Source organism: Nicotiana tomentosiformis, chromosome 6 (assembly GCF_000390325.3).
Source record: "Nicotiana tomentosiformis chromosome 6, ASM39032v3, whole genome shotgun sequence".
NCBI classification, from domain to species: Eukaryota; Viridiplantae; Streptophyta; class Magnoliopsida; order Solanales; family Solanaceae; genus Nicotiana; species Nicotiana tomentosiformis.
In genome coordinates, this window is record NC_090817.1 from 12,007,651 (window position 1) to 12,032,934 (window position 25,284).

The 25,284-nt window shown below is 34.1% G+C and overlaps 1 protein-coding gene across 1 annotated transcript; it reads left to right on the forward strand.

Moving 5' to 3' along the window:
• Window positions 1-11,589: 11,589 nt before the first annotated feature.
• Window positions 11,590-12,493, forward strand: LOC104088611 (protein BIG GRAIN 1-like A). The gene has a single exon (XM_009593319.3). It carries the CDS (start codon window positions 11,648-11,650, stop codon window positions 12,491-12,493), a length of 846 nt encoding a protein of 281 aa, XP_009591614.1. The 5' UTR covers window positions 11,590-11,647.
• The last annotated feature ends 12,791 nt before the right edge of the window (window positions 12,494-25,284 follow it).

The following is a 25,284-nucleotide window of genomic DNA, read 5'->3' on the forward strand; positions in this document are numbered from 1 at the left end:
CCATAAAACCTGCCCAGTATCAAACCATTTGTCCACATAACTACAAATTGGTAGCCCACTATCCCTTGCACCCTTGCGATGCACTGTATACAAGTGACAACCCTTTCGTCGTTTTGTAGTCAATAACGTTGAAACAAATTCATTTGAAGCATGCTGCCCAGTGTCAAACCAATTGCAAGTATGTAAGACATATTTCAAGTTCATTGTGAGATCCTTAAAATCATCAAGCACCAAGGTTAACGATGGCTGTTGGAATAGGTAAGGAAAACACTTGGCAATCCCGTCATCTTCATCTGTGGTATGGATGAGAACTGAAGTCACCCCCTCATTCCCTGTTGGTTCGTCAAAGTGAGCATATAAAATCTTAGTGGAAATATATTTTGCGGTCTCAATAAGCTCCACATTTGCAAATTGGCATTGCAGCTTGGTCTCATTTAGCTCGAGACTTTTATCAAACATTATGTTTGCAATATTCTCGATCCATTCACCTTCCTTGTCAGCGAATTACGTTGGTTGTATAGTATCCAAAAAATCAACTTCGGCCCATCGAGTAGTTCCCCCAAGCATTTGAGTTACCTGGAAAGGCAGCCCCCACTGATTGATCAATGACTAAATCAACTACAGTCGGTGGGAAAATGAAGTGCGCATCACAGGTCTTAGGATCGTTCCTAGTGTTGAACAATGATTCTGCAATGATTGATGTTGCTGACACTTTAAATTCACCATCCTCGCCATGGCGAACACATTCATTTAATAATTCCTTGGCATCGCTAGACGAATCAGTTTGTGAGTGAGGCCATTCTCCTTGTGGATTTTCATTGAACATTTGGTCCGCCTCGGAGTGTCCAGCATCCAAATTAGATGCAAATGCATTGAGATGGGAATAGTGCTCATAGCAGGAACGGGACACACCTGGGTCTCTGCCATATGCACCGTACTTGTGAAGGTTTGTGCCCTAAAATGCAACTGCAGCTTCTCCTTGAAATGGTTCCAATCATAGAATTGTTTGTTTCGATATAGCCAGTCGAACCAAACGAGAGCAGCTCCTTCAAGGTAGAAGTAAGGAAGAGGTATCCAATGCTCCTCGGAGAAGCCAAGGAAGTGGAAGTATAGCTCGGCTCGACAAATTTATCCCGTTGCTTCGCCGCTCCTGAATTTATCTAGTATCACCTCGTCCATTGGAGTACGATCGATGAAAGCACCAATGTAACAAATAGGCAAATTCCTTATTATATCAATATGAACTAGAACTCAATTACAAATTCGGATAACAATGCAACATTCAAACTACCGAAATACAATAAGAAACACCGGAATGTAGAAGTAGCTAAGGATAAATATAAGAAGGGGATAAGAACTTAGATTCAGAGAAAGGGGAACGAGGAGAAGCACACACTTTTGTTCACAATACTATCCCTTCTTCCTCGCACAATTTGATAATTATAAGAACTATATTTACTCTAGCCGAGTAACTCTTCGACATATGTACCTCAACCCGGGTCCCAATGGTAAACCAAAGACCTTATTTTGGGTTGTTTAATCATTTGACCCCAGTGTAAAATATTCCCAGGCCCAAGTGCCTTAGTTTGTTTGGCCCCATTCACAACACTTCACTTTAATCAACTTATTTTTCAAATTTACTGTAATGACCCAATCGGTCATTTTAACTTTTAGAACCCCGTTTCCTAAAAATAAAACTTTCAGTATGTGCTTTTAATAATTTATGACTTGGGGGATAGTTGGTTCGGGATTTGGAAGTGTTTGGGTTGAAACTGGAACACTTGATTCCTTAAATTGGCCTTAAAGTGCTAAGTTTGACTTTGGTCAATATTTTGAGAAAACGATATCGGAATAGAATTTTGACGATTTCAACAGCTCCGTATGGTATTTTGGACTTAGGAGCATGTTCGGAATTTTATTTGAAAGTCCGTAGTTAAATTAGGCTTGAAATGGCTAAAATAAGAATTTAAGTTTGGAAGTTTGACTGAGTAGTTGACTTTTTGATATCGGAGTCGGAATCCAGTTCTGAAAATGTTTATAGCTCTGTTATGTCATTTATGACTTGTGTGCAAAATTTGAGGTCAATCAGACTTGATTTGATAGGTTTCGGTACCGAATGAAGAAGTTGAAAATTTTAAGTTTCATTAAGCTTGAATTGGAGGATGATTCATGGTTTTAGCATTGTTTGATGTGATTTGAGGTTTTGACTAAGTTCGTATGATGTTTTAGTACTTGCTGGTATAATTGGTTGAGGTCCCGAGGGGCTCGGGTGAGTTTCGGACGACTAACAGATCACTTTTGGCCTTTGGAACACTACTGATAACTGCTGGTATTTTTCTTCTCGTATCATTATACGCGATCGCGTAAGTTGGTCTGCGATCGCGTAGAGTAAGTTAGGCATAGGTGGATTTGTTCTACGCGATTGCGTGAATGGGGTTGCGATCGCGTAGGATTAATTTGGCAGCTGAGAATTTGTTCTATGCGATCGCGTGGGCAAGTCCGCGATCGTGTAGGTTGGATTTAGTTGTGCTATGTGAACGCATGGCTAAGGCTGCATTCGCGAAGAGTAAACGAAGCTGAAGCTGACCATGCGCTTAATGCTTCGCGATCGCGTGAGGAGGCTCGCGATCGCGTAGGCTTGCGGAGACTGTGCTTCGCGTGGGACTTGATGCGATCGCGTAGGGTTAATGTTTGGGCAGAAAAATTTGTGCTACGCAATCGCATGAGGAAGTTCGCGATCGCATAGAAGAAATCACTGGGCAGAGAGTTTAAGTTCTGAAAATGGGATTTCGTCCCATTTTTCATTTTTTAACGATTTGGAACTCGAATTTAGGCGATTTTGGGGAGATTTTCAGAGAAAACAACGGGGTAAGTGTTCTTAACTCAATATTGGTTAAATTACCCGAATCCATCACTATTTTTATCATTTAATTGGTGAATTGAGTTGAAAAAATTTGAAAACCCTCTTGGATCAATTTGAGGATTTGAGGGCCGAATTGTTATCGAAATTTAGTGATTTTGATATGGGTAGACTCGTGGTTGAGCGGGTGTTCATATTTCGTAACTTTTGCTGGATTCCGAGATGTGGGCCCCACGAACGAATTTTTAATTAATTTCGGAATTTTTATTTAAAATGTAGTATTTTCTTATAGAATTGACTCCAATAATTTTTAGCGATTGAATCGAATTATTTTGGCTAGATTCGAGCTAGACAGTATTGGATAATCGTGGAAAGATGCCTTCTAGAGGATTAAATTAGAGCAAGACGAGGTAAATCTCTTGTCTAATCTTGCGAGGGGAAAATTTTCCCATATGGATTAAATTGAATAATTGTTGCTAATTGCGGGGGCTACGTACGCACGAGGTGACGAGAGTCTGTGTGTAGCTACTATAAATGTTAAAGTCCAGGTAGTTTAGGACTCAAAGCATGAAATACTTGTGTAAATTATATTCCTTGATTAATTAATATTAATTTATATATATGAATATATTGTGAATTGTTAGATAGAGATATTAAAGGATGGAAATCTCATATGCTTGATTTTCTATTTAAATCAATTAATTGCTAAAAAAAATTATTCTCCTCCCGAATTTATCTTATAATAAAAATATTCACCTTCCGGAAGTACATAAGAAAATGTCCTCCTTTCTTGTGGAGCGGGCCGAACGCTTCGGCAGGATAGATGCATCTATGGATCGCGTCGCACGTCCCTCGAGAGTGTACACGACACTCTGGATCGGACCGTACGTTCTCGGCAGAAATCGTGCTTAATAATAATAATTACACGATACTTTAATAGTTTATTTTAGCTTGCGAAACTAATTGATAAATTAAAAAAACCTTAGAATTTAATGAATTATTATTCTTGCTTGTTAAAGAATTAATGGTTATTCCTGTAAATGATATTTAATTGATAAATTGGAAATTATTTGAATTGAAGGAATTAAAATAATGTATTGAGAATTGTTGCATTTGAAAAATTTTGATTATTTCCGCTGATTAAATAAATTATTTTAAATGCTGTAAAACTATGCTAATTTAAATATCCTAGTTGTATTTCAATTATTATTATTGACTCATAGTGAGTGTCAAAGTCGGTCATCTCGTCTCTACCACTTCGCGATTAGGTTTGATACTTACTGGGTACACGTTGTTTACGTACTCATACTACACTTGCTGCACTTTTTGTGCAGGATTTGAGACAGATACTAGTAGAGGGCATATCATCACATATCCACGTCATCCTGAGGCATAGTGGTGAGCTGCATTTCTGATCCGTTCTGCAGCTACCAGTGTCTCTTCTTATATTTACATTCTGTCTATTTCATTTCAGATAATATTTGGAGTTTCGTATAATCTACTAGATGCTCATGTACTTGTGACACCAGGTCTTGGCACACACATTGGTAGAATTTGGTGTTTTATTATATTTTTCTTGGTTTTAAATTTTATCAATATATGCTTAATTGATTAGTTGGCTTGCCTAGATATAGTGTTGGACGCCATCACGACTTATAGGTGAAAATTGGGTCTTGACATTTACTCTATTTGAAATAATATGTAATCCCAAGCTATACGTACAAGAATTCATTCTGTATCTTTCTATAAAGAGTTAATGCATTGAGCGTCAACAGTGATGATGTTATGTGTCTTTGTGTTGAAGAAAAAAGAGTTTTCGCTTCTTCTCTATTTGAGATGTTTTATTTGCAGGGACTCAATAAAGTTGGAGTCCTAAAGCCAAACTTAATATGAGATCCTTAATTTCTTATTAAAACATAAAAAACTTTCTAGCATATATATATTGTTTGAACTTTATTTTTCTAGTTTTTTTATGTGTAAAGTTATTAATAATATATCTTACAAAAAATTATGAGATAAAGAACAGATGGATCATATTCCCTATATCGAACATTCTTTCCTATCTAATTTGAAAGATCTTTGCCGAATACCGAATTTTGCTTTTTTTTTTTTTTAGGAATTACTCGTATCCAAAATAGCTTTCGCAAACACAAGAATGAACTATTATACAATTAGTAAACTCTTTTCTTTCTACGGGCTTTGATGTGTGTGTGTGTGTGTGTGTGTGTGTGTGTGTGAGAGAGAGAGAGAGAGAGAGAGCAAATAGAGGATCTTTCGTATATATACGAAATATTAAATTTATTTACCCGATTTTCCTATTTACAGAAAGTAACTACAATTTTTACAAAAACATATACAAATTCGGTCAAAATCTGCAATTTGTCTATAAATTAAATACAAATATTTTTGTACAAAATATTGGTCAAAACTACAATCTACATACAATTTATTATACAACTTATGTACAATTATATTAGTTGTATATATTTTATATGTTGTTTGTACACCCGATATATGAATTATAAACAATTTCTTTATGTCTTCTAGTCAAGTTTCAATATGAAATTCCAATCAAAACCAGTCCGAATCTTCACCGAATTCGCTCAAAATTGAGATATAAACTTCAAAGGATATTCACAATCATTTAAAACAATACTCAATCTAAATAAATAATAATTCCACAAAATTTAATTTTTAAATTCAAAATTTCGAAACTTTTTAATGTCTGTCAATGAAGTTTTTAATAAATTAATAGAGTTTAGATCTAAAACCTTTCTTCCGTAGGTGAAAAGGCTCAACAATTTGATCAATGATAATAATCCAATAACATATAGCATAAGTTTATTCCTCAAAATGAAATCCAGAAAGGAACCTCATGAATCAAATATTTTCTTAAGTCCTCCTATATTTACCTAGTTTTTTATTCTGGAGGTACCCAAATTTGTCTTTTGGTTGTGATTATTGTATTTAATAAATTTTGAAAGAATTATTTGATTGAACAAACAATCAGGTGTGAGAAAAAACAAGAGGGAGAGAGAAAATGGGAAAAATTAGATTTTAATATATTATTTTATATATAATTGATAAATTATAGTTATCAACTTATAATTAAGTTAAAACTTTAATATTGAGGGTAAATAAATTTCAAAAGTAGTATAGATAAGTAAATATTTCGAACAAATAATATAAATAGTCCAATCATTTCCAAATTTCAAGGGTGGGATTTGTATTTCTTTGGTCGTAGTTATTTCATTATCCCCTTTCCTGATGGATGAACATTATTTTATCATTAAATGCTTCTGCCATTTAATTATCAATAGTTTATAATCGATCTCTTCTAATATTTTTGTTTCGATTGATAATATAACTGTGAACACATATTTTTTGACTATATTTAAATTTTTATCACCTTCTAAAATGTAAATATTTTCAGAAATTTAATATATATATTTTAGCTTTGTTACACTTTTTTTATATATAGAGTAAAAATTAATAATAATTTAAAAGGTCAATAATTACTATTAGTATTATTTTTATTTTTATTTTTATTTTAAAAAAATAAATTTAAAAACCGAAAAAAATTAAATATTTTTTTTAAAATTTCGGATTGGAATAAAAAATAGGAAAAGTAGAAATATATAATTAAAAAAGTAAAAGTAAAACTAAAAGTAGGTGAAAATTGTTTAATAAAAAAGTAAAACAAAGTGAAAAATTTTAAAAAATAAAAGTATAAGAATGTAGAAATTTTAAAAAAATTAAAAGTAAAAGAAATTTGGAATTAAAAAAAAAGTAAATGTAGCTGAATTTCTTTTAAAAAAGTAAATGGAAATTTAAAAAAAGAAAAGTAAAATAAGTGGGAAATAAAAAAAGAAAAGTAAAAAAGTGGGAATTTAAATATAATAAAAGTAAAAAAAATAGGAAATTAAAAAATAAAAGAAAAGGAAAGTGGGGATTTTTTTTTTAAAAAAAAAAGAAGAAAAATGGGAAGTGGGAACTCTTTTTAATTAAAAAATAATAATAAAATAAAAAAAATTTAAAACAAAATCTGAAAATTTCTGAATTTTTTTCTATAAATATGAGAGAAAGAAAAAAGGGAGGGGAGAGAGAGAAAAGAAGAGAGTAGGGAATTGAGAGAAATGTTTTTGCTTATTCTACGCTAAGAGAATTTCTATTCGTGTCATTCTTTCTTCGGCTTTCTTTCGAAAAATCGAGCAATCCATCACCAAACTCCAACCCCGAAACCAACTAGAAACCAAGCTAAAAAGCATGACAAAAATGACCTAAAAATCCAGCGAAACAGTCCCCTTTTTGTACAGAAAATAAGAGCTCAAAAGTTGAGTCGTCGAGTTCGAGCTCTGTTTTTCGATTTGTGTCGAGGCTCCATTTGCATCCTTGTCCATTATCCGAGCTTCAAAACAGTCTTGTAAATGTCCATTTCTCCTATAATTATTTTGTTAAGATATTATGCTTTAATATATAATTTGATCTTATTTAGTTTCATGAAGATTGAAATGTTTTTCTATATTAATTGTTAGGTCTCATTAGCTTTGTTAAATTTTGTTACTTTCTTGTTTGATTAACATAAAGGTTGATGAAAATATAATTTTTGGGTACGTAGTGAATGTTTGAACTTTGAGGATAAAATCCATGTCTGCTAGTTAAAATTGAAAAATGAGGTTTGAACTTTAAAAAAAAGATGATTGGACCCGGTGGTTAGGCTTTGCTTAATGAAACATGTACTGCTTTAATTGACTAATGGATAGTGGAGTAGCTTGATGGACTAGTAACTGGGCATACTCATTAATTGGCTTTAAAAAGTCAATTATGCTATGATCAATTTTAAGTTATCTGGGTCAGAATAATTAAGAGCAAAAGCTGATCATTTGTCACAATTGATTTCATAACTCATGGCCTCACTAATCTCCAATATTAGGAGAATAAATAATATCTGAATCTCGTAGCATGCTTTAAGCACGATTAATAATAAATTATCGTGACTATGGATACGGTTTCCGTGGCATAGTCATGATACGTAAACCCCAATCCAAGTGCGTGTTTTACGCGACTTGACCATAACTTTAAATAATAATAAAAATAAACATGTTGTAAAAGCGGTTTGCAATGTGTACGAAAAGGATAAGTGTACGATATCGTAGCTTGTTCAAATAAATTTCATAAATACTAAAAGCGATTAAGCAAATAACTAAAAGTGATCAAAAGTTCAAATGTACAATAGGTTTAAAACATGTAATAAGTCAGATACTTAGGCCAAGTATTAATTATTAAGCAACCATGCTAAAACCACAGAACTCGGGAATGCCTCACACCTTCTCCCGGGTTAACAGAATTTCTTACCCGGTCTTCTGTGTTCGCGGACCATAAATAAGAGTCAATTTTCTCGATTTGAGATTTTAAAATAAATCGGTGACTTGGGACACCATAACAATTATTCCAAGTGGTGACTCTGAATTAAATAAAATAATCTCATTTCGAACAATGTCACTTAGATTGAAAAAAATTCCCTATCCCGTATCTCTCGGAAAAAAGAAGGTGTGACAATAACTAATCCATTTAATTTTCTTGAAAATTGATGATCTCAAGAAAGATTGTATTAATTTTAATATTAAATATCTTCTTTCCGCTGAGGAAAACAAAAGTTATTAACAATATTTTATAAGCAATATAGGCATAATGAAAGGAATCAAGCCTTTTTATTGGATTGGATATTTTATTAAATAGGTATTATCTTCTACTTGTATTATTTTATAAGCAATATAGGCATAATGAAAGGAATCAAGCCTTTTTATTTGATTGAATATATCATTAAATAGGTATTATCTTCTACTTGTATTATTTTCCTTTAACACTTTTAATTAGTAAATAAGTTTAAACCATCAAATATCGTAGTGATTATCATATTTTAAAGAATATTCAAGAATAAAGTCATTTTTTTCAAAGTCATTGGCTAGTGATCTCCATTTAAAAAATTTAATATATAACACCTATTTTAGAAAAAAATGGGCCTCAAAATTTTGGGGCATAAAACACTTGCTTTAGGACCTTCACCTTCTAGCCGCCCTTGTTCGTTTGGGTACTACTTTAACATAGGGTAACAAAGAGAATATACATCGATGATCACCATTCACCAATAGAGGCAGAACCATGATTTGGAATTTATGAGTTCTAAATTTGTCATCGAATTTATAGCTTATTTAGTTACTAAGTTTACAATTAAATATTTATACATATTTAATTAATGATATTTTTCTTATATAAATATAAAATCTAAGCAAAACCTATTGAATTTGTTTGAACATGTACATAATACTCCAGATTCTCCTTAATCATCACTAGGGGTGGCAAACAGGCGGGTCAGATCGGATATGGGTCGGGTCAAAAATGGATGATGCAAAAGCGGATAAATTATCCGACCCGACACATATTTTAATACGGATAAAAAATGGATTAACCGACGGATAACATGGAGATAATATGGATATCCATATTATCCATGACTTATTGAATTCCTAGAGGGTGTTTGGCTAAGCTTATAAGCTGGTTAAACTGGCTTATAAGCACATTTTGACTTATTTACGTATTTGGTAAACATCCAAAGTGCTTATAAATCAAGTGTTTATAAGCTAAAATCAGTCATAAGTCATAAGTTGGTCACCCCTAACTTACGGCTTTCTAGCTTATAAGCACTTTTAGTTTGACCAAGGTTTTTACTAGTTTATGCTTAATACTATTTTCTAATTCACAAAATATTTTTCCCAAAATAAATTTTCTAACTTTATTATCATTCCATATTTCGTTGTTCGTCTTTTTCTTTACACAGAAATTTTTTAATTTATAATCTTTTGTAAAAAATTTAAGGATATTTTAATCATTTTAATAAAAGAACAACTTATCAGCATTTTTCTACCAAACAAATCAACCGCTTATTATCAATTTTAGCACGTCTATCCAAACACGTAAATGCTTATTTAAAAAATCAGTCTCAACACTTCAAGTTTATCAGTTATTTATAAGCAACTAATCCAAACGGGCTACTAGTCTCCCAAACCCGAAGAACCCCAAATTTGAGGTTTTACAAATATAAATTAAACACATTAATTATCCATTAATTATTCATTGGTTATCCATTTTCTAAGTGGATAATATGATTCTTATCCATATTTGACCCGTTTTTAAAAAGTTCATTATTCAATTAATTTTTTAATAAATAATATGAGTGGATAACTGTTTTCTTTTAAGATGTTATATATAACTATTTGAAATGATTGAAGATAGTGTTATGTATAGCTATCTGAAATGATTGAAGATATTGGAATAGAGTCCTCTCATAGTATTATGTATGAAGTGCAACTTTTGGCTTCCCCAATAGATGATTGAGAATGTAAGTGAACATATGAAAGGATCCCTACAGGAATCTAAGAAGTCAAAGTAGGGCCAATTTCAACTTCAACCAATGTGGCGCACGTGCAAAAGTTAAAACTGAACTTTTGCAACCAAAGTTATGCTCCAATTGGCTTTCTGCTCCCAAACTATTGTAAAATTTGTTTTTTTAATCATCAGATATTTAAATAACACTGGTAGATAGATCCACATTTGAACTGGTAGATAAGCTAACTATGAAAGTTAAAAATATTTCCTACTAAAAGGTTTTTCGTTCTTGAAGCGAACTCAAATTCAATATTTCTGATTAATGATAAAAGAATTTAATTCATCTTCTTTTGTTCTGATTGATCGATATAAACGTTTTTCTTTTATTAGTTACCTTCTTCGTACTTTCTTGTATGTTGTGTCCTCTGGAGCTAGCCGGAATTGCTAGTACAATAACAACATATAGGCTCTGGATTAGAAGCATTAGAATATTGAGTAATCCACTCTGTTTGGAGCTATAAATGATTGTACGGAAAAGGGAATATAAAGGGAAGGAAACTGTGCAGCAGTTGCATAGCCACTCTGGCATAATAATATACACGCGCGGTAAGCTTCCCCTCTTTATGCACGTATATTATTTAATATAACTTTAATACTTTATTTGGTTATCAAATCTTTATTTCGAGATTATAATTAATATCCAAAAAACTTATATCTTATAGAGGATGAGGTAATTAGTGTTGGAATAATTATACCTTCTTTTTAAAAATTATGCAATTATCATTTTAATATAACATACCAAATAGTGAATAAAAATTAATATCAAGATAATTAATCCCAACATAATTAATTTCAGTATAACTTATCACAGCATAACTTATTCCGGCATAAGCCGTATTCAAATCAAACGACCCCAAAAATAGATTATAGTATCCAAAACCTACTAACTCTATTAATTTGAATTCGCATCACGCAAAATAATACTTATTGAGAAAGCATTTCCTATTAGGAGTTTCTCATCTGCAAGGCTCAAGCGAGACTTTTAGTTAACGGTAAAAAGAATCTTATCCATCCGACCATTATCTTTAATAGTCTACTTTTTTACATTGTCAATTATTATTTATCATAGAGATTCACTTATGATTATATTTACGGACCCAATAGTGTAAATAATTTTTATCCATAAGCACATACAACCTGAAGTCTATATATAGATGGCTCTTTCCAAATTAGTCAGCAACTGAGCATTAAACACAAGCCCCTCTTTCCCCTTTCCCCTTTCCCCCAATCCGATCCCCCCCTAAAAAAGCCTCTTCTTTTGAGGTTTTAAACTCAGTTTCATACTCCATTTCTCCGTTTTTACTATCTTATTCCCATTAATAGTTTAATTCCAAGAGAAAAATGTCTTTTTGTGACAAACCCACAAAAACAAATGAAAGGCCTCAGCATAGACGAAAAACGCCATCATTTTCTTCCTCTCTACTGGAAGCCATTTACCTTTCAATTGATGAACCAAAAGAAGTCGCAGAAGAGAACTCTTTTCCTTATAAAAGAAACAATGACATAGAAGAAGCTGAAGAAGAAATAGTCAATCTCCGAAGAGCTATCATGATTGAGAAATGGCTCAAGAATTACAATAAATATATTCAGAGCTCACTACACATCAATTCAGAGCCAACCAAATTTTCTTCCTCTGAAACAGAGTCAACTCCAAAATGTGAAGGGAGGTTTATCATGAGAACTAAGTTAAGAGCTTTAAAGATTTATGCTGAGTTGAAAAAAGTGAAACAGCCCATTTCACCAGGTGGGAAAATCGCAAACTTCTTGAATTCGATATTCAATTCAAGAAACATGAAGAAAAATCATCAAGATTTAACTATGTCAAAATCCTCTTGTTTGAATAAACCACCTTCATCTAGAGGTAATAAATCGAATAGGTGTGTTAGTTTTTGCCCTGTTAGTATAATTATTAATGAGAATGATGAGTCAAGATTCAAGCTAAGGAGCAAGATTATGAAGAATTCCATCAATGGCTACAGAAATATTGAAGAGAAACATTTTAATGAGTATCAATTTAGAGGATTTCACAATGCAAAAAGTGATTTTGATGCTGAAGAATGTGAAGAAGATGGTAGGAGTTGTGCAAGTTCTGATCTGTTTGAGCTTGACAACATTGGCATTTTTGGTGTCCATGCAACTAGAGATGACTTGCCTGTCTATGGGACTACTAGTTTGAAAAGAATTTAAACTATATACAGTTACAATGTAATACATTTTTAAAATTTAATTACTATTTATACCATATTTATCATACAAATTTATAATTGTTATTATGTTATAAGTGACTTAATTGTATTAATATCTTTTACACCATCACAGCGAGAGGCGTATCCAAGTTGAAGGGTATAGGTTCACGTGAACTCATACTCATCTCCCTAAACCATGTATAACAATGTTATATTTCTTTAAAATTATTTAAATATATGTGCGTGAACCCATGCTCAAATACTATTTTGGTACAATTATTATTAGGTGCACCTCTAAAGTGAAATTGACAGTTCAAATTCGTGTTGTTTTCGGCACGGAGTGTGTGTATATATATCTATATATGTGTGTGTGTGTGTGCGCGCGCTTGAAAATTACTAAAATTTCAAAAAGAAAATAATTTTGAACCTATAATTTTAAAAGTGTAGTGTGTCATGGAAAAAGACTAAAGTTAAAGCAGTCAAATATAAATTCTAGATTCGCTTCTTCACAATAGTGCACCCAATCCTCTTGAAATCTTGAGTCCGTCTCTCAATTCGCGGCATAAGATTGTAACTCATTTGAAAATGAATCAACTCATCACTAAAGGCTTGGTTATGTAGTCTAATTTCCCAAGGGAAGGCACTTTAAAGAAAAACTCTTTATATAAGGTTTTATCCTATTTTTACAACACATCTTCGGCTCTTGTTTATTTCTAACTTTAGGTTATTTAAACATTAAGACGGCAGATGAATACATGATTTGTCCTTTTCACATTTTATGTACATTTTTAACGATGGATCGAAGCCATGGTCTTACTGATATAAACTTTTTGGATCAACAAGAGAAGGGGTAGCTGAAAAAGACCTTAAAATAATGGCAAAATGTTCAAATTTGACCCTGTACTATCCATACTTGGTAAAATTTGCCCTTCCTTACACTTTTGGGTAGGGTTGTTCATCGGGTGGATATGGTACACTATTTAAATATTTCGGTATTCGATTTCTTAAAATACTTTACTAATATTATACTTTTGTTTGCAGCAAATTATTCGTGATACAAAATAAATTGCAATCACAATATAAATATGAAGAAACATAATTTTATTGATAAAATGATGCGGGTACAATTCTGTTTGCTCCCTTGATTCTTCTCTCTAAATCGTTCTCCGTGATTCGAGGGCTTAACCAAAGCATTTCTCGAACGTGGGATGATGCGAACTTCCTTAGGATGTACTTGATCTCCATGAAAAGGAAGAACAACCGTTGATCACTGAAAAATAATATTTGATGTCTTTGATCTCTTTGTGAATATTTTATAAATTTTTATGAAATTTCGAGATGCTTTCATAGGGAATATGTGGTCCCTTTTTATAGATGTAGCTAGAGTTTTGGGTAGAGTAGCCTCCAAGTTAGGGTTTCGGGTAGAGTAGCCTCCAAGTTAGGGTTTCAGATAGAGTGACCTCCAAGAAAATCTCGATGGACTCTACTTGTAGTATCTTAAATTTAGAATTTTGCCCAAATTTCATATGGATTTGATCCGATAAAATTTGATGTCTACAACTTTAATTAAATTCGATATGATACGATTTTTCTCCTTTTGGTTTCGATTTATCCGGTCCGATAATTTTCTTTTGTTCGGCTTGAATACTAACTAGTGCATAGAATCATACACTGTAATATTCTTAATTAAGGTACTCACAAATACAATTACAAAAATAAAAATATTATAAATTTACCTGACTGTTAACAAATATTTTGTCCAAAACCAGCAAGTATAAACCTATAGAGAGAAAAAAAAATACATAAAAAAATAAATTTGATCATTAAAAATATATTGTTACTTACTTAGAGTTATTGATGAATTTTGAGAATACATTCAGAACTAATTCAATGCAACGACAACACATGAGTAAGATAACATCAGAAAGCTCAGAAGCCACAGTCTACATTATTCATTCATTTTCACTACCAGCCTCAACATGAATGCAAAAAAAATGGCAATCCAAAGGCCAAGAAACTCTGCATATAGATCTTGAGTCATGCATAAAACTCTCAAACCAAACCGAACAAGGCCAAGAGCATCAAATGCCTTGCTCAAACTATACATTCTTTTGAGCATTTTTTTAAGCACATCACACTCACAGTTCTCATTTATAGTCTCACGTAACATCTTCTACATGTGCAACAAAGAGCATATATGATATACCAAAAATAAAATGTCTATTGTCTAACTTAGTTTATATTTCGGTACGGTAGTAATTTAATTTTTTTTTAAAATATCGAATACCATATTTAATACCAATTTTTTTTAAAAACTTAAACCAAATACCATATCAAATAGCAAAAATCATAATTTTTGGTCTCCATACGGTAATTCTGTATTTATCAAATTATGCACATCTAGGTCCATTCATACTATTGTCATTAGAAGTTTCTCATCTTTGCCCTTGTCATCAATGAATTAAGCTCCCGCATAAAATGGGTTGGCCCAACATGTTCAATTTCTTTGAGAGAAAAGATCCAAATTTACCCCTTAATTCTTTTACTATGATTTAAACCTACCCTCGTACTAGAGTTTTGTTAGGGGCCAAAGGCAAAAATAGATTTTTCTACCTGTAGGTTAACATTAGATTAAAAGTATAGTAAAGTTGCTCAATTTGGATAATACATGGACAAATTTGACCACATGCACCGAAGCCTTTATCGAAAATTACACTGTTTAGCTCGATAATATTTTTTAAATATATATATATATATATATATATATATACACACACACACACACTATATATATATATATATATATATATCTATATACACACACACACACACACACTATATATATATATCTATATCTATATATATATATATATATAATGATACCCCTTGACTTTTTGATGAGTTTATTTCTTTATATTTTGACTCCCTTAATGAAAATCCTGGCTTCGCCACTGAGCTGGTCTACCTTAATTTTGCGGTTTTACATTTAACTGCATAAAGGTGTGCTAGTTCCCTATATTATGGCGATTAAAAACATGTATGATGGAGCTAAAACTCGAGTTAGGACAGTAGGAGGCGACTCTGAGCATTTTTCGGTTGTAATGGGGTTACACCAAGGTTCTGCGCTCAGTCTGTTCTTATTCGCCTTGGTGATGAACGCGTTAACACATCATATTCAAGGGGATGTGCCATGGTGGATGCTATTCGCCGATGACATAGTTCTGATTGATGAGTCGCGAGCCGGTGTTAACGAGAGGCTGGAGGTTTGGAGACAAGCTCTTGAGTCTAAGGGTCTCAAGGTCAGCAAGACGAAGACGGAATACCTGGAGTCTAAGTTCAGTATTGAGCCAGGGAAAGTGGGTGTGGATGTGAGGCTTGATTCGCAGGTCATACCGAGTAGAGACAGCTTCAAGTACCTTGGTTCGGTTATCCGGGGGGAGGGGAGATCGACGAGGATGTCACACACCGTATTGGGGTAGGATGGATGAAGTGGAGGCTAGCATCTGGAGTCCTGTGTGACAAGAGAGTGCCACCGATACTCAAAGGTAAGTTCTATAAAGCGGTGGTTAGACCATCCATGATGTATAGGGCTGAGTGTTGGCCCGTTAGGAACTCACATATCCAGAAGATGAAAGTAACAGAAATAAGGATGTTGCGGTGGATGTGCAAGCATGCTAAGATAGATAAGATTAGGAATTATGATATTCGGTAGAAGGTGCACGTGGCTCCCATTGATGACAAGATGCGGGAAGCGAGGCTTAGATGGTTCGGACATGTTCAGATGAGAAGTCTAGATGCTCCGGTACGGAGGTGTGAGCAGCTAGTTGTGGAGCGAACGAGAAGAGGTAGAGGGTGGCCTAAGAAGTATTGGGGAGAGGTGATTAGGCAGGATATGGCGAGGCTCCAGATTTCCGAGGACATGACACTTGATAGGAAGATGTGGAGGTCGAGTATTAGGGTTGTAGGTTAGGAGGTAGTTGAGTCGTGTCTTACTTCGTACCATTGTGGGACTAGCCATGTAGGGTTTTTGTCTAAGATAACTAGTGGCAATGTTGTGACTTACTATTTCTCTTTTCAGTGCAGGTCCTATGTACTAGCTATCACTTTTGCTTTGCATCTTTCTTCTGGATTTCATGGTATTCCTATTTTTCTTATGATTGCTGTGGTGATATTAATATTGTTTCCCTTTGCTTTGCATCTTTCTTCTGGATTTCATAGTGTTCCTATTTTTCCTATGATTGATGTGGTGTTACTAATATTGTCTCCTTTTGTCCTTTTATCTTTTTGTTTTCTTGAGCCGAAGGTCTTTCGGAAATAACTTCTCTACTCCTTCGGGATATAGGTAAGGTCTGTGTACACACTACTCTCCGCAGACCCTATTAGTGAAATTTTACTGGGTTGTTGTTGTACGTTTAACTACATAGACGAATTCAATATCTAAACTTAAATTAATGGGTTCAAAGTTCTCAACTTTTTTAAAACATGAGTTCAAATTTCAATAGTTATATTGTTTTACAGGAGATATGTTGCAAATGATGAGTTCTATTGATTCCTAACACTCTAGGTCGACCTCTAGCTTTAAGAAGTAGTCTTAGATTCTAATCTTTTCTTATGAGGCTTAAGGAGCAGTTATGAAGTGATCATATCAACTAGTATATATTAGCTTAACCACTTCACTTTAACTACTTTGATCTAGAAATCTGCTCTACTTTCAAATAATATATAACCCTGAGCTCTTTCGAAATCATTAATATATCTTTTTATATAGGCTTTCTATATGTAATGATGATGATCTATGTATCTTTCGGTTGAACAGAAAAGAGTTTCCTTTTTTATTTTTTCAGATCTTTCGTTTAGGTACTATTTTATTAGGGTTTAGAAAAGAATATAACTCGATGATCACCACTGTGTTTGTGTCACTGTTTGAAATGATTGGAGATGTTATAATAGTAATTGTCACATGCTCGCAAAGTTTATATGTATGGAGTACAACTTTTTCTCAAACAAAAAAAGTAAGTCGAAAAGTGACACTTTTTTCTTTTTTTTCTTTTCTTTTTTTAGTTTTATATTCGGTGTCTATTACCTACATTAGAGCCCGATTATATCCGCATTCGCGCCGTGTAAGATCTCATCCGGACAGGGGCGGACCCACGTGGAGTGGTGAGGGGTCATTGGCAAGTGGCACCCTATAGGCTCGGAAAATTCATGTATATATTACTGTATATACATCGAGGACCCCTATAATAATTTAATTGTGCCCCATAAATAATAGAATGCCTCTTGGTTGCACTAGTTGTGCTGGTTGTTTAGTTCCATTCCCTTATTGTCAGATCCAGGATCGAGACCCAATACCAACATTACTTCACCATTTCTTTCTGTTTTCTTTTTTTAATTGAACGGCAGTTTAGTACTCCATATTTAGTAATCAACTTGGTTTATTTTTTTTTTAATTCAAACATTAATTTAGTACTAATATATAGAAGTCACTTAGTTTAATTTTTTTCTTTTAAAATCTCTCCATCTAAGCTCCAAAACTCAACTTCTCTTCGCGATTAGTTCTTCGTATTTTCTACACAAAATACTCAAAAACTCTATTGGAGATACATCTTTCTAGATTTTAAAAAGTTAATAAAGAGACATAAAAATAATGATTAAAGATACTAGGAAAGGGGGATAAAATATTTCATTAACTAGTTTCATTAGTCAATAATCTTTATCTCTAACTAATTTTTATTATTATTTCATTAAAAAAAATAAAGACAACTAAAACTCTTCTCCCTTCAACGTTTACTTTGGCAAAGTAACAAGTATTCGTTGACTCTGGGATTTCGATTAAGACTTTTTGGACTGCTTACAAACTTTTATTAGTCATGATTTTGTTTAAGTTTTTTATTATTTTGAACATTCTTTGGGCCACGAACTCGTAATCGCTAAGTTTTCAAAGAGTTGCACGCCAAACTTTATTGCAATTAATGTTATTTTCATATTTACGTTAAAGACAATGGTGCCCCCGCGACGTCCAAATCCTGGGTCCGTCTCTGCATCCGGAGGAAAGCGCTCCCTACCAAGGATTTTTTCATACCGAGAGCTCGAACCCGAAATCTTTGGTTAAGGAAAAAATAGTCACATCCACTGCACCACATCCTTTGGCGGTGAAAAGTGACACTTTCAAGGAAAGAGCAGTGCAGAACTTTGATAACAAAAGTAGATCATATTTTTAAAATCTTGTTAGCCTCTAATAAATTGTGTGAAAATCAAGAGAGGTCATAGAAACAAAAATGTTAGATTATTTTTTTTCATTGGTTGCAAAATTATTTAGTACTTGCACCGATAATAAATAGCATGTGTCTAATAAAATAGTTGAAGTGCGTACAATAAAATAGACCATGTTTTACGATTTTGAGTATTAATAGCGTGTGTAAGTTGAATCGTTAAAGGAACACACCAAGTATGGTTTTTATTATATATATTTTGGGTAAAAATTATTTTGATCCCCCAACTTCGTCTTAAAAATCAAACTCCTCCTTCAACATTAACAATAAACATTCTGCTCCTTCTAACTCAATTGTATTTTTAAAATGCCTATTTTATCCTGAATCTTATTAGCCTTGATCTTTTTATTACACCTTTTTAATATCACGATATTTTTCTTAATCTATGTTATAAATTTATCTATAGTGAGAATATTTTTAATTTAAAAAAAGAAGTGAAAACGATAATCAATCATATATAATTTATGAAATTGAATAATGAAAGAAATGGACGCAGTTGAAATATTAGAATAAAAGTTATTATTAATATCAATTAAAATAATAATTAAAAATAGAGGTAAATTTTATAATAACTTCCTAAAAGAGTACGTATCTATACCTTAGATGTTCTTTAAATTACAATTCAGAAAATATTTCATTAAATGAAAATAAAATTCTCACACACACATATATATACACACGCGCAGAAACACATAATAAAGAATAAAAGAGAAAGTAAAACTTAATTGTATACCTAATATTAAAGTAATAATATACGCGATAATTTTTGTTACAAATTCATAAAAGTGTTATTCTAGTTAATGTTTATTGAGCTTTAATTATCAAATTTATACTCCCTCTGTTTTAATTTAAATAACACACTGTTCAAAAAAGAATGATACATTTCTATATTTAAAATAATTTAACTTTAAACTTTTCATTTTACTCACTTTACCCTTAATGAGTAGCTTTTATAGCCATACAAAAATCATGAACCTACTAAGCTTTTGCACCTTAAGTTTTTAGCAACACATGGTTCAAATGTCTTCTCCTTTTTTCTTAAACTTTGTGTCAAGTCAAACTATATCATCTAAATTGAAACGGAGGGAGTAATAAGATATTGAAATTGGTAAAACACTTAACACTTAGCTAAAGATAAAATATATCTTATATAATATAATAAAAAAATTATATGCACAAAGGAGGAATTGAAAATGTCAAGGGTAGGATAGAAAATGCACATGATAGGAGGAGCAGGATGTCTATTGTTGAATGTCGGAGGAGGAGTTTGATTTTTAAGGCAAAGTTGGGGGGTCAAAATGATTTTCACCCATATATTTTTTATTTTTTAACCGATGTTCTATATCCAGTTTGAGGTTCAATTAATTTGGGAATTCTACTTTGGAAGTAAAGCATTCTCTACCTATCACGACCTGAAATTCCCACCTTCGGACCGTGATAGAATCTAACATTTCACTTGCTAGGCAAGCCAACGTTAGAATAATATTAACCAATTTTTAAACAATCTTTACATTATTAATAATCAAGGAAACAAAAGCGGAAGCAAAGTTTGAAATATAAAGAAATAATCCATAAATGCAACGATGTCTAAATACCATCCCAGAATTGGTGTCACAAGTGCACGAGTTTCTAGAATAAATAAAAATAAAGGTCTGAATAAAATAAAGTTGTCTGGAAATAAACACACAGCTAAAGTAAAATAGACGGGGACTTCAGAACTACGAACGCCATGCAGTTATACCTCAAGTCTCCTCTGGTAGCTGAAATCCGAGCAAGTCTATGGTACGCCGCTGGGACCAACTCCGAAATCTGCACAAAAAGTGCAGAGTGTAGTATCAGTACAACCGACCCCATGCACTGGTAAGTGCTGAGCCTAACTTCGACGAAGTAGTGACGAGGCTAAGGCGGGTCACTTACATTACCTGTATGCAATATTAGTAACAATAACAAATAGTAGAAATAAATCAGGTAACTCATTTATAAGAATTTAAGCCAACTCAGCAGTCATAATCAATTATCATTTCCATCAATTCTGTTGCAGCGTGCAACCCGCTCTCACAATATATTCACATTTAATTCTGTTGCAGCGTGCAACCCGCTCTCACAATATACTCACATTCAGTTTTGTTGCGGCGTGCAACCTGATCCCCATATATATATATATATATATATATATATATATATATATATATGTGTGTGTGTGTGTGTGTGTGTGTGTGTGTGTCAACTTTTAAATAAGTCTGTTGCGGCGTGCAACCCGATCCTCCAATATATTCATTATAATCAATCCTGTTGCGGCGTGCAACCCGCTCCTCCAACATATTCATTTACCAGTTCTTATAGAAGAATTTCTCCAATAAATGCAACAATTAATATAAAATTATAAGACAACAAGTATACACTAATTATGATTTAATTACGAACAACCAAAGGTAAATAGCAAATTATTATAGAAATCAGAGAGAAAATATACGGTTTAATATTTAATATGCTAAATATCAAATAACAATTAAGGTACATAATTCAAATGGCATGTAACAATTAATGCAGAAATTCAAGAGTTAATATTTGACAAAGAATAGGAGAGAAATAAATATTATAATAATTAATTCATAATTTAAAATAATTTATAATTTTTCAAGTAAATATGCAAACAATTAATTTGACGACGTATAGACACTCGTCACCTCGCCTATACGTCGTTTACATGCATTTCACATAGCAAATAATTTAAAGGTTCTATTCCCTTAAGTCAAGATTAACCACAACACTTATCTCGCTTTGCAAATTCCAATCAATTACTCGACCACAGCTTTTCCTTTTAAATTTGTCTCCAAAAGCTTCAAATCTATTCACAAACAATTCGATATACTCAATACTAATCATAGGAATTAATTCCAAATGAATTTACAAATTTTCCGAATAAAAATCCAAAATTCATTAAAATATTCAACAGTGGACCTACGCCTCAAATCCCGAAAAACTTACGAAATCCGAACACCCATTCCTAGACGAGTCCAACCATACAAAAATTATCCAATTCCGATGTCAAATGGACCTTCAAATCTTAAATTTTCATTTTTGGAAGATTTTATAAAAATCTAATTTTTCTTCCATAAATTCACGGATTCATGATATAAATGAGTATGAAATCATGAAATATAAGCAATATAGGATAAGGAACACTTACCCCAGTATTTTTCCATGAAAATCGCCTTACCCGAGCTCAAAAATGGAAAAAGGGTTAAAAATAGGACGAATCCCATTTTCGAGAACATAAGTTCTGTTTCTGGGACTTTTACCCTTCGCGAACGCGGTCAGTGCCTCGCGTTCGCGAAGCACAAATTTGTGCAGTCCCATTTTATAATTTGCGAACGCAAGGGCTACTTCACGAATGCGAAGCTTGCCTATCTTGGCCTTCGCGAACGTGAGATGCCCTTCGTGAACGCGAAGGCAATAATCCTGGCCAGCCTCTTTCCCTTCGCGAACGCGAGGCTTCGGTCGCGAACGCGAAGCTTTAAACCTCAAGCCTTCGCGAACGCGGTCACTCTGTCGCGAACGCGAAGCACAAAACATGCCAGCCCCAATTTTCTCTACGCGTTCGCGAGAGTACCTTCGCGAACGCGAAGAAGAACACATCAGAAGCCTGAAGTCTGCAGAAAACCAGATTTCCTAAGTCCGAAATCATCCCGTAGCCCATCCGAAACTTACCCGAGCCCTCGGGGCTCCAAACCAAACTTGCACACAAATCCTAAAACATCATACGAACTTGCTCGCGCAATCAAATCGCCAAACTAACACCAAGAACTACGAATCGGACACCAAATCAAAGAAAATTTTCAAGAAAACTTTAAAACTTAAATTTTTACAACCGGACGTCCGAATCACGTCAAATCAACTCCGATTATCACCAAATTCGGCAGATAAGTCATAAATATTATAATGGACCTACACCGGGCTCCGAAACTAAAATACGGACCCGAGGTCTATAAATCCAACATCAGTAATTTCTTAAACATCATTAAGCTTTCAAACTTTTAATTTTTCATCAAAATTCCATATCTCAAGTTAGGGACCTCGGAATTCGATTCCGGGCATACGCCCAAGTCCCAAATCACGATACGGACCTATCGGAATTGTCAAAATACTGGTCCGGGTCCGTTTTCTCAAAACATTGACCAAAGTCAACTCAGTTGAGTTTTAAAGCTCTATTTCACCTTTTAATCCATTTTTCACATAAAAACTTTCTGAAATATTGTACGGATATCGCACGTAAGCCGAGGAATGATAAATGGCATTTTTAGAGGTCTTAGAACACAGAATTACTTATTAAATTTAAAGATGACATTTTGGGTCATCACATCCTCCACCTCTAAAATAAACGTTCGTCCTCGAACGGAGTAAAAAAAATACCTGAGCTGGTAAATAAGTATGGATATTTACTCCACATGTACGACTCGGACTCTCAGGTTGATGCCTCTACCAGCTGACCTCTCTATTACACTCGAACTGAAGGATAACTCTTAGACCTCAACTGTCATACCTGCCGGGCTAGAATACCCACCGGCTCCTCTTCGTAAGTCAAATCTCTGTCCAATTGGACTGTGCTGAAATCTAACACATGGGACGGATCACCATGATATTTCCGGAGCATAGACACATGGAACACCAGATGAACCGCTGATAAACTAGGTAGTAATGCAAGCCTGTAGGCTACTTCACCCACCCTTTCAAGAATTTCAAAGGGTCCGATATACCTAGGGCTCAACTTGCCCTTCTTTCCGAACCTCATTACACCTTTCATAGGTGAAACCCAGAGAAATATTATTTCTCCAACCATGAATGCAATATCACGAACTTTACGGTCGGCATAACTCTTTTGCCTAGACTGAGTTGTGCGAAGTCGATCCTGAATAATCTTGACCTTATCCAAGACATCCTGTACCAAATCGGTACCCAACAACCGAGCCTCTCCTGGTTCAAACCAACCAACTAGCGATCAGCATCGCCTTCCGTATAATGCCTCATATGGAGCCATCTGACTGGTAGCTATTATTATAAGCAAACTCCCCAAGTGGCAAGAAATAATCCCAAGAACCTTCAAAGTCTATAACACAAGCGCGGAGCATATCTTCCAATATATGAAAAGTGCGCTCTAACTGTCCGTCTGTTTGTGGATGAAATCATGTACTCAACTCCACCCGCGTGCCTAACTCACATTGTACAGCCCTCCAGAAATGTGAGGTAAACTGCGTACATCGATTTGAAATAATAGACACGGGTACCCCGTGAAGGCAGACAATCTCACGAATGTAAATTCCAGCTAACCTCTCTGAAGAATAGGTAACTGCCATTGGAATGAAATGTGCTGATTTGGTCAACTTGTCCATAATGACCCAAACTGTGTCAAATTTTCTCCGAGTCCGTGGGAGCCCAACAACAAAACCCATAGTGATACGCTCCCGATTCCACTCAGGAATTTCTAACTTCTGAAGCAAACCACCAGGTCTCTGATGCTCATACTTAACTTGCTGAAAATTCAGACACCGAGCTACATATACAACTATATCCTTTTTCATTCTCCTCCACCAATAATGTTACCGCAAATCTTGATATATTTTGGCGGTACCTGGATGAATAGAATACCTGGAACTGTGTGCTTCTTCAAGAATTAATTCACGAAGCCCATCCACATTAGGCACACAAATATGACCCTACATTCGTAGAACCCCATCTTCCCCCACAACAACCTGTTTGGCACCATCGTGCCGCACCGTGTCCTTAACGACAAGTAAATAAGGATCATCATACTGCCTCTCTCTGATGCGCTCATTTAAAGAAGACCGAGCGACTGTGTAAGCTAGAACCCGACTAGGTTCTGAAACATCTAACCTCACGAACTGATTAGCCAAAGTCTGAACATATGCAGCTAATGGTCTCTCACCAATCGGAATATTCGCAAGACTGTCCATACTCACAGCCTTTCTACTCAAAGCATCGCCCACCACATTGGCCTTTCCGTGGTGATACAAAATGGTGATATCATAGTCTTTCAACAACTCCAACCATCTTCTCTGCCTCAAATTAAGATCTTTTTGTTTGAACAGATACTGAAGGCTACGATGATCAGTAAATACCTCACACGAGACACTGTAGAGGTAATGCCTCCAAATCTTCAGCGCATGAACAATGACTGCCAATTCTAAGTCATGAACAAGATAATTCTTCTCGTGAACTTTCAATTTCCGCGACGCATATGCAATTACCTTGCCATCTTGCATTAATACTGCACCAAGCCCAATGTGAGATGCGCCACAATATACCGTATACGATCCTGAACCTGTGGGTAATACCAACACTGACGCCGTAGTCAAAGCGATCTTGAGCTTCTGAAAGCTCAACTCACACTCGTCTGACCATCTGAATGGGACACCTTTCTGGGTCAATCTGGTCAATGGGCTTGCTATAGATGAAAACCCTTCCACGAACCGACGATAATAACTTGCTAAACCCAGGAAAC

What these genes read in the sequence shown, in the direction of transcription:
- LOC104088611 (XM_009593319.3), top strand. Translation starts at nt 11,648, where the DNA reads ATGTCTTTTTGTGACAAACCCACAAAAACAAATGAAAGGCCTCAGCAT.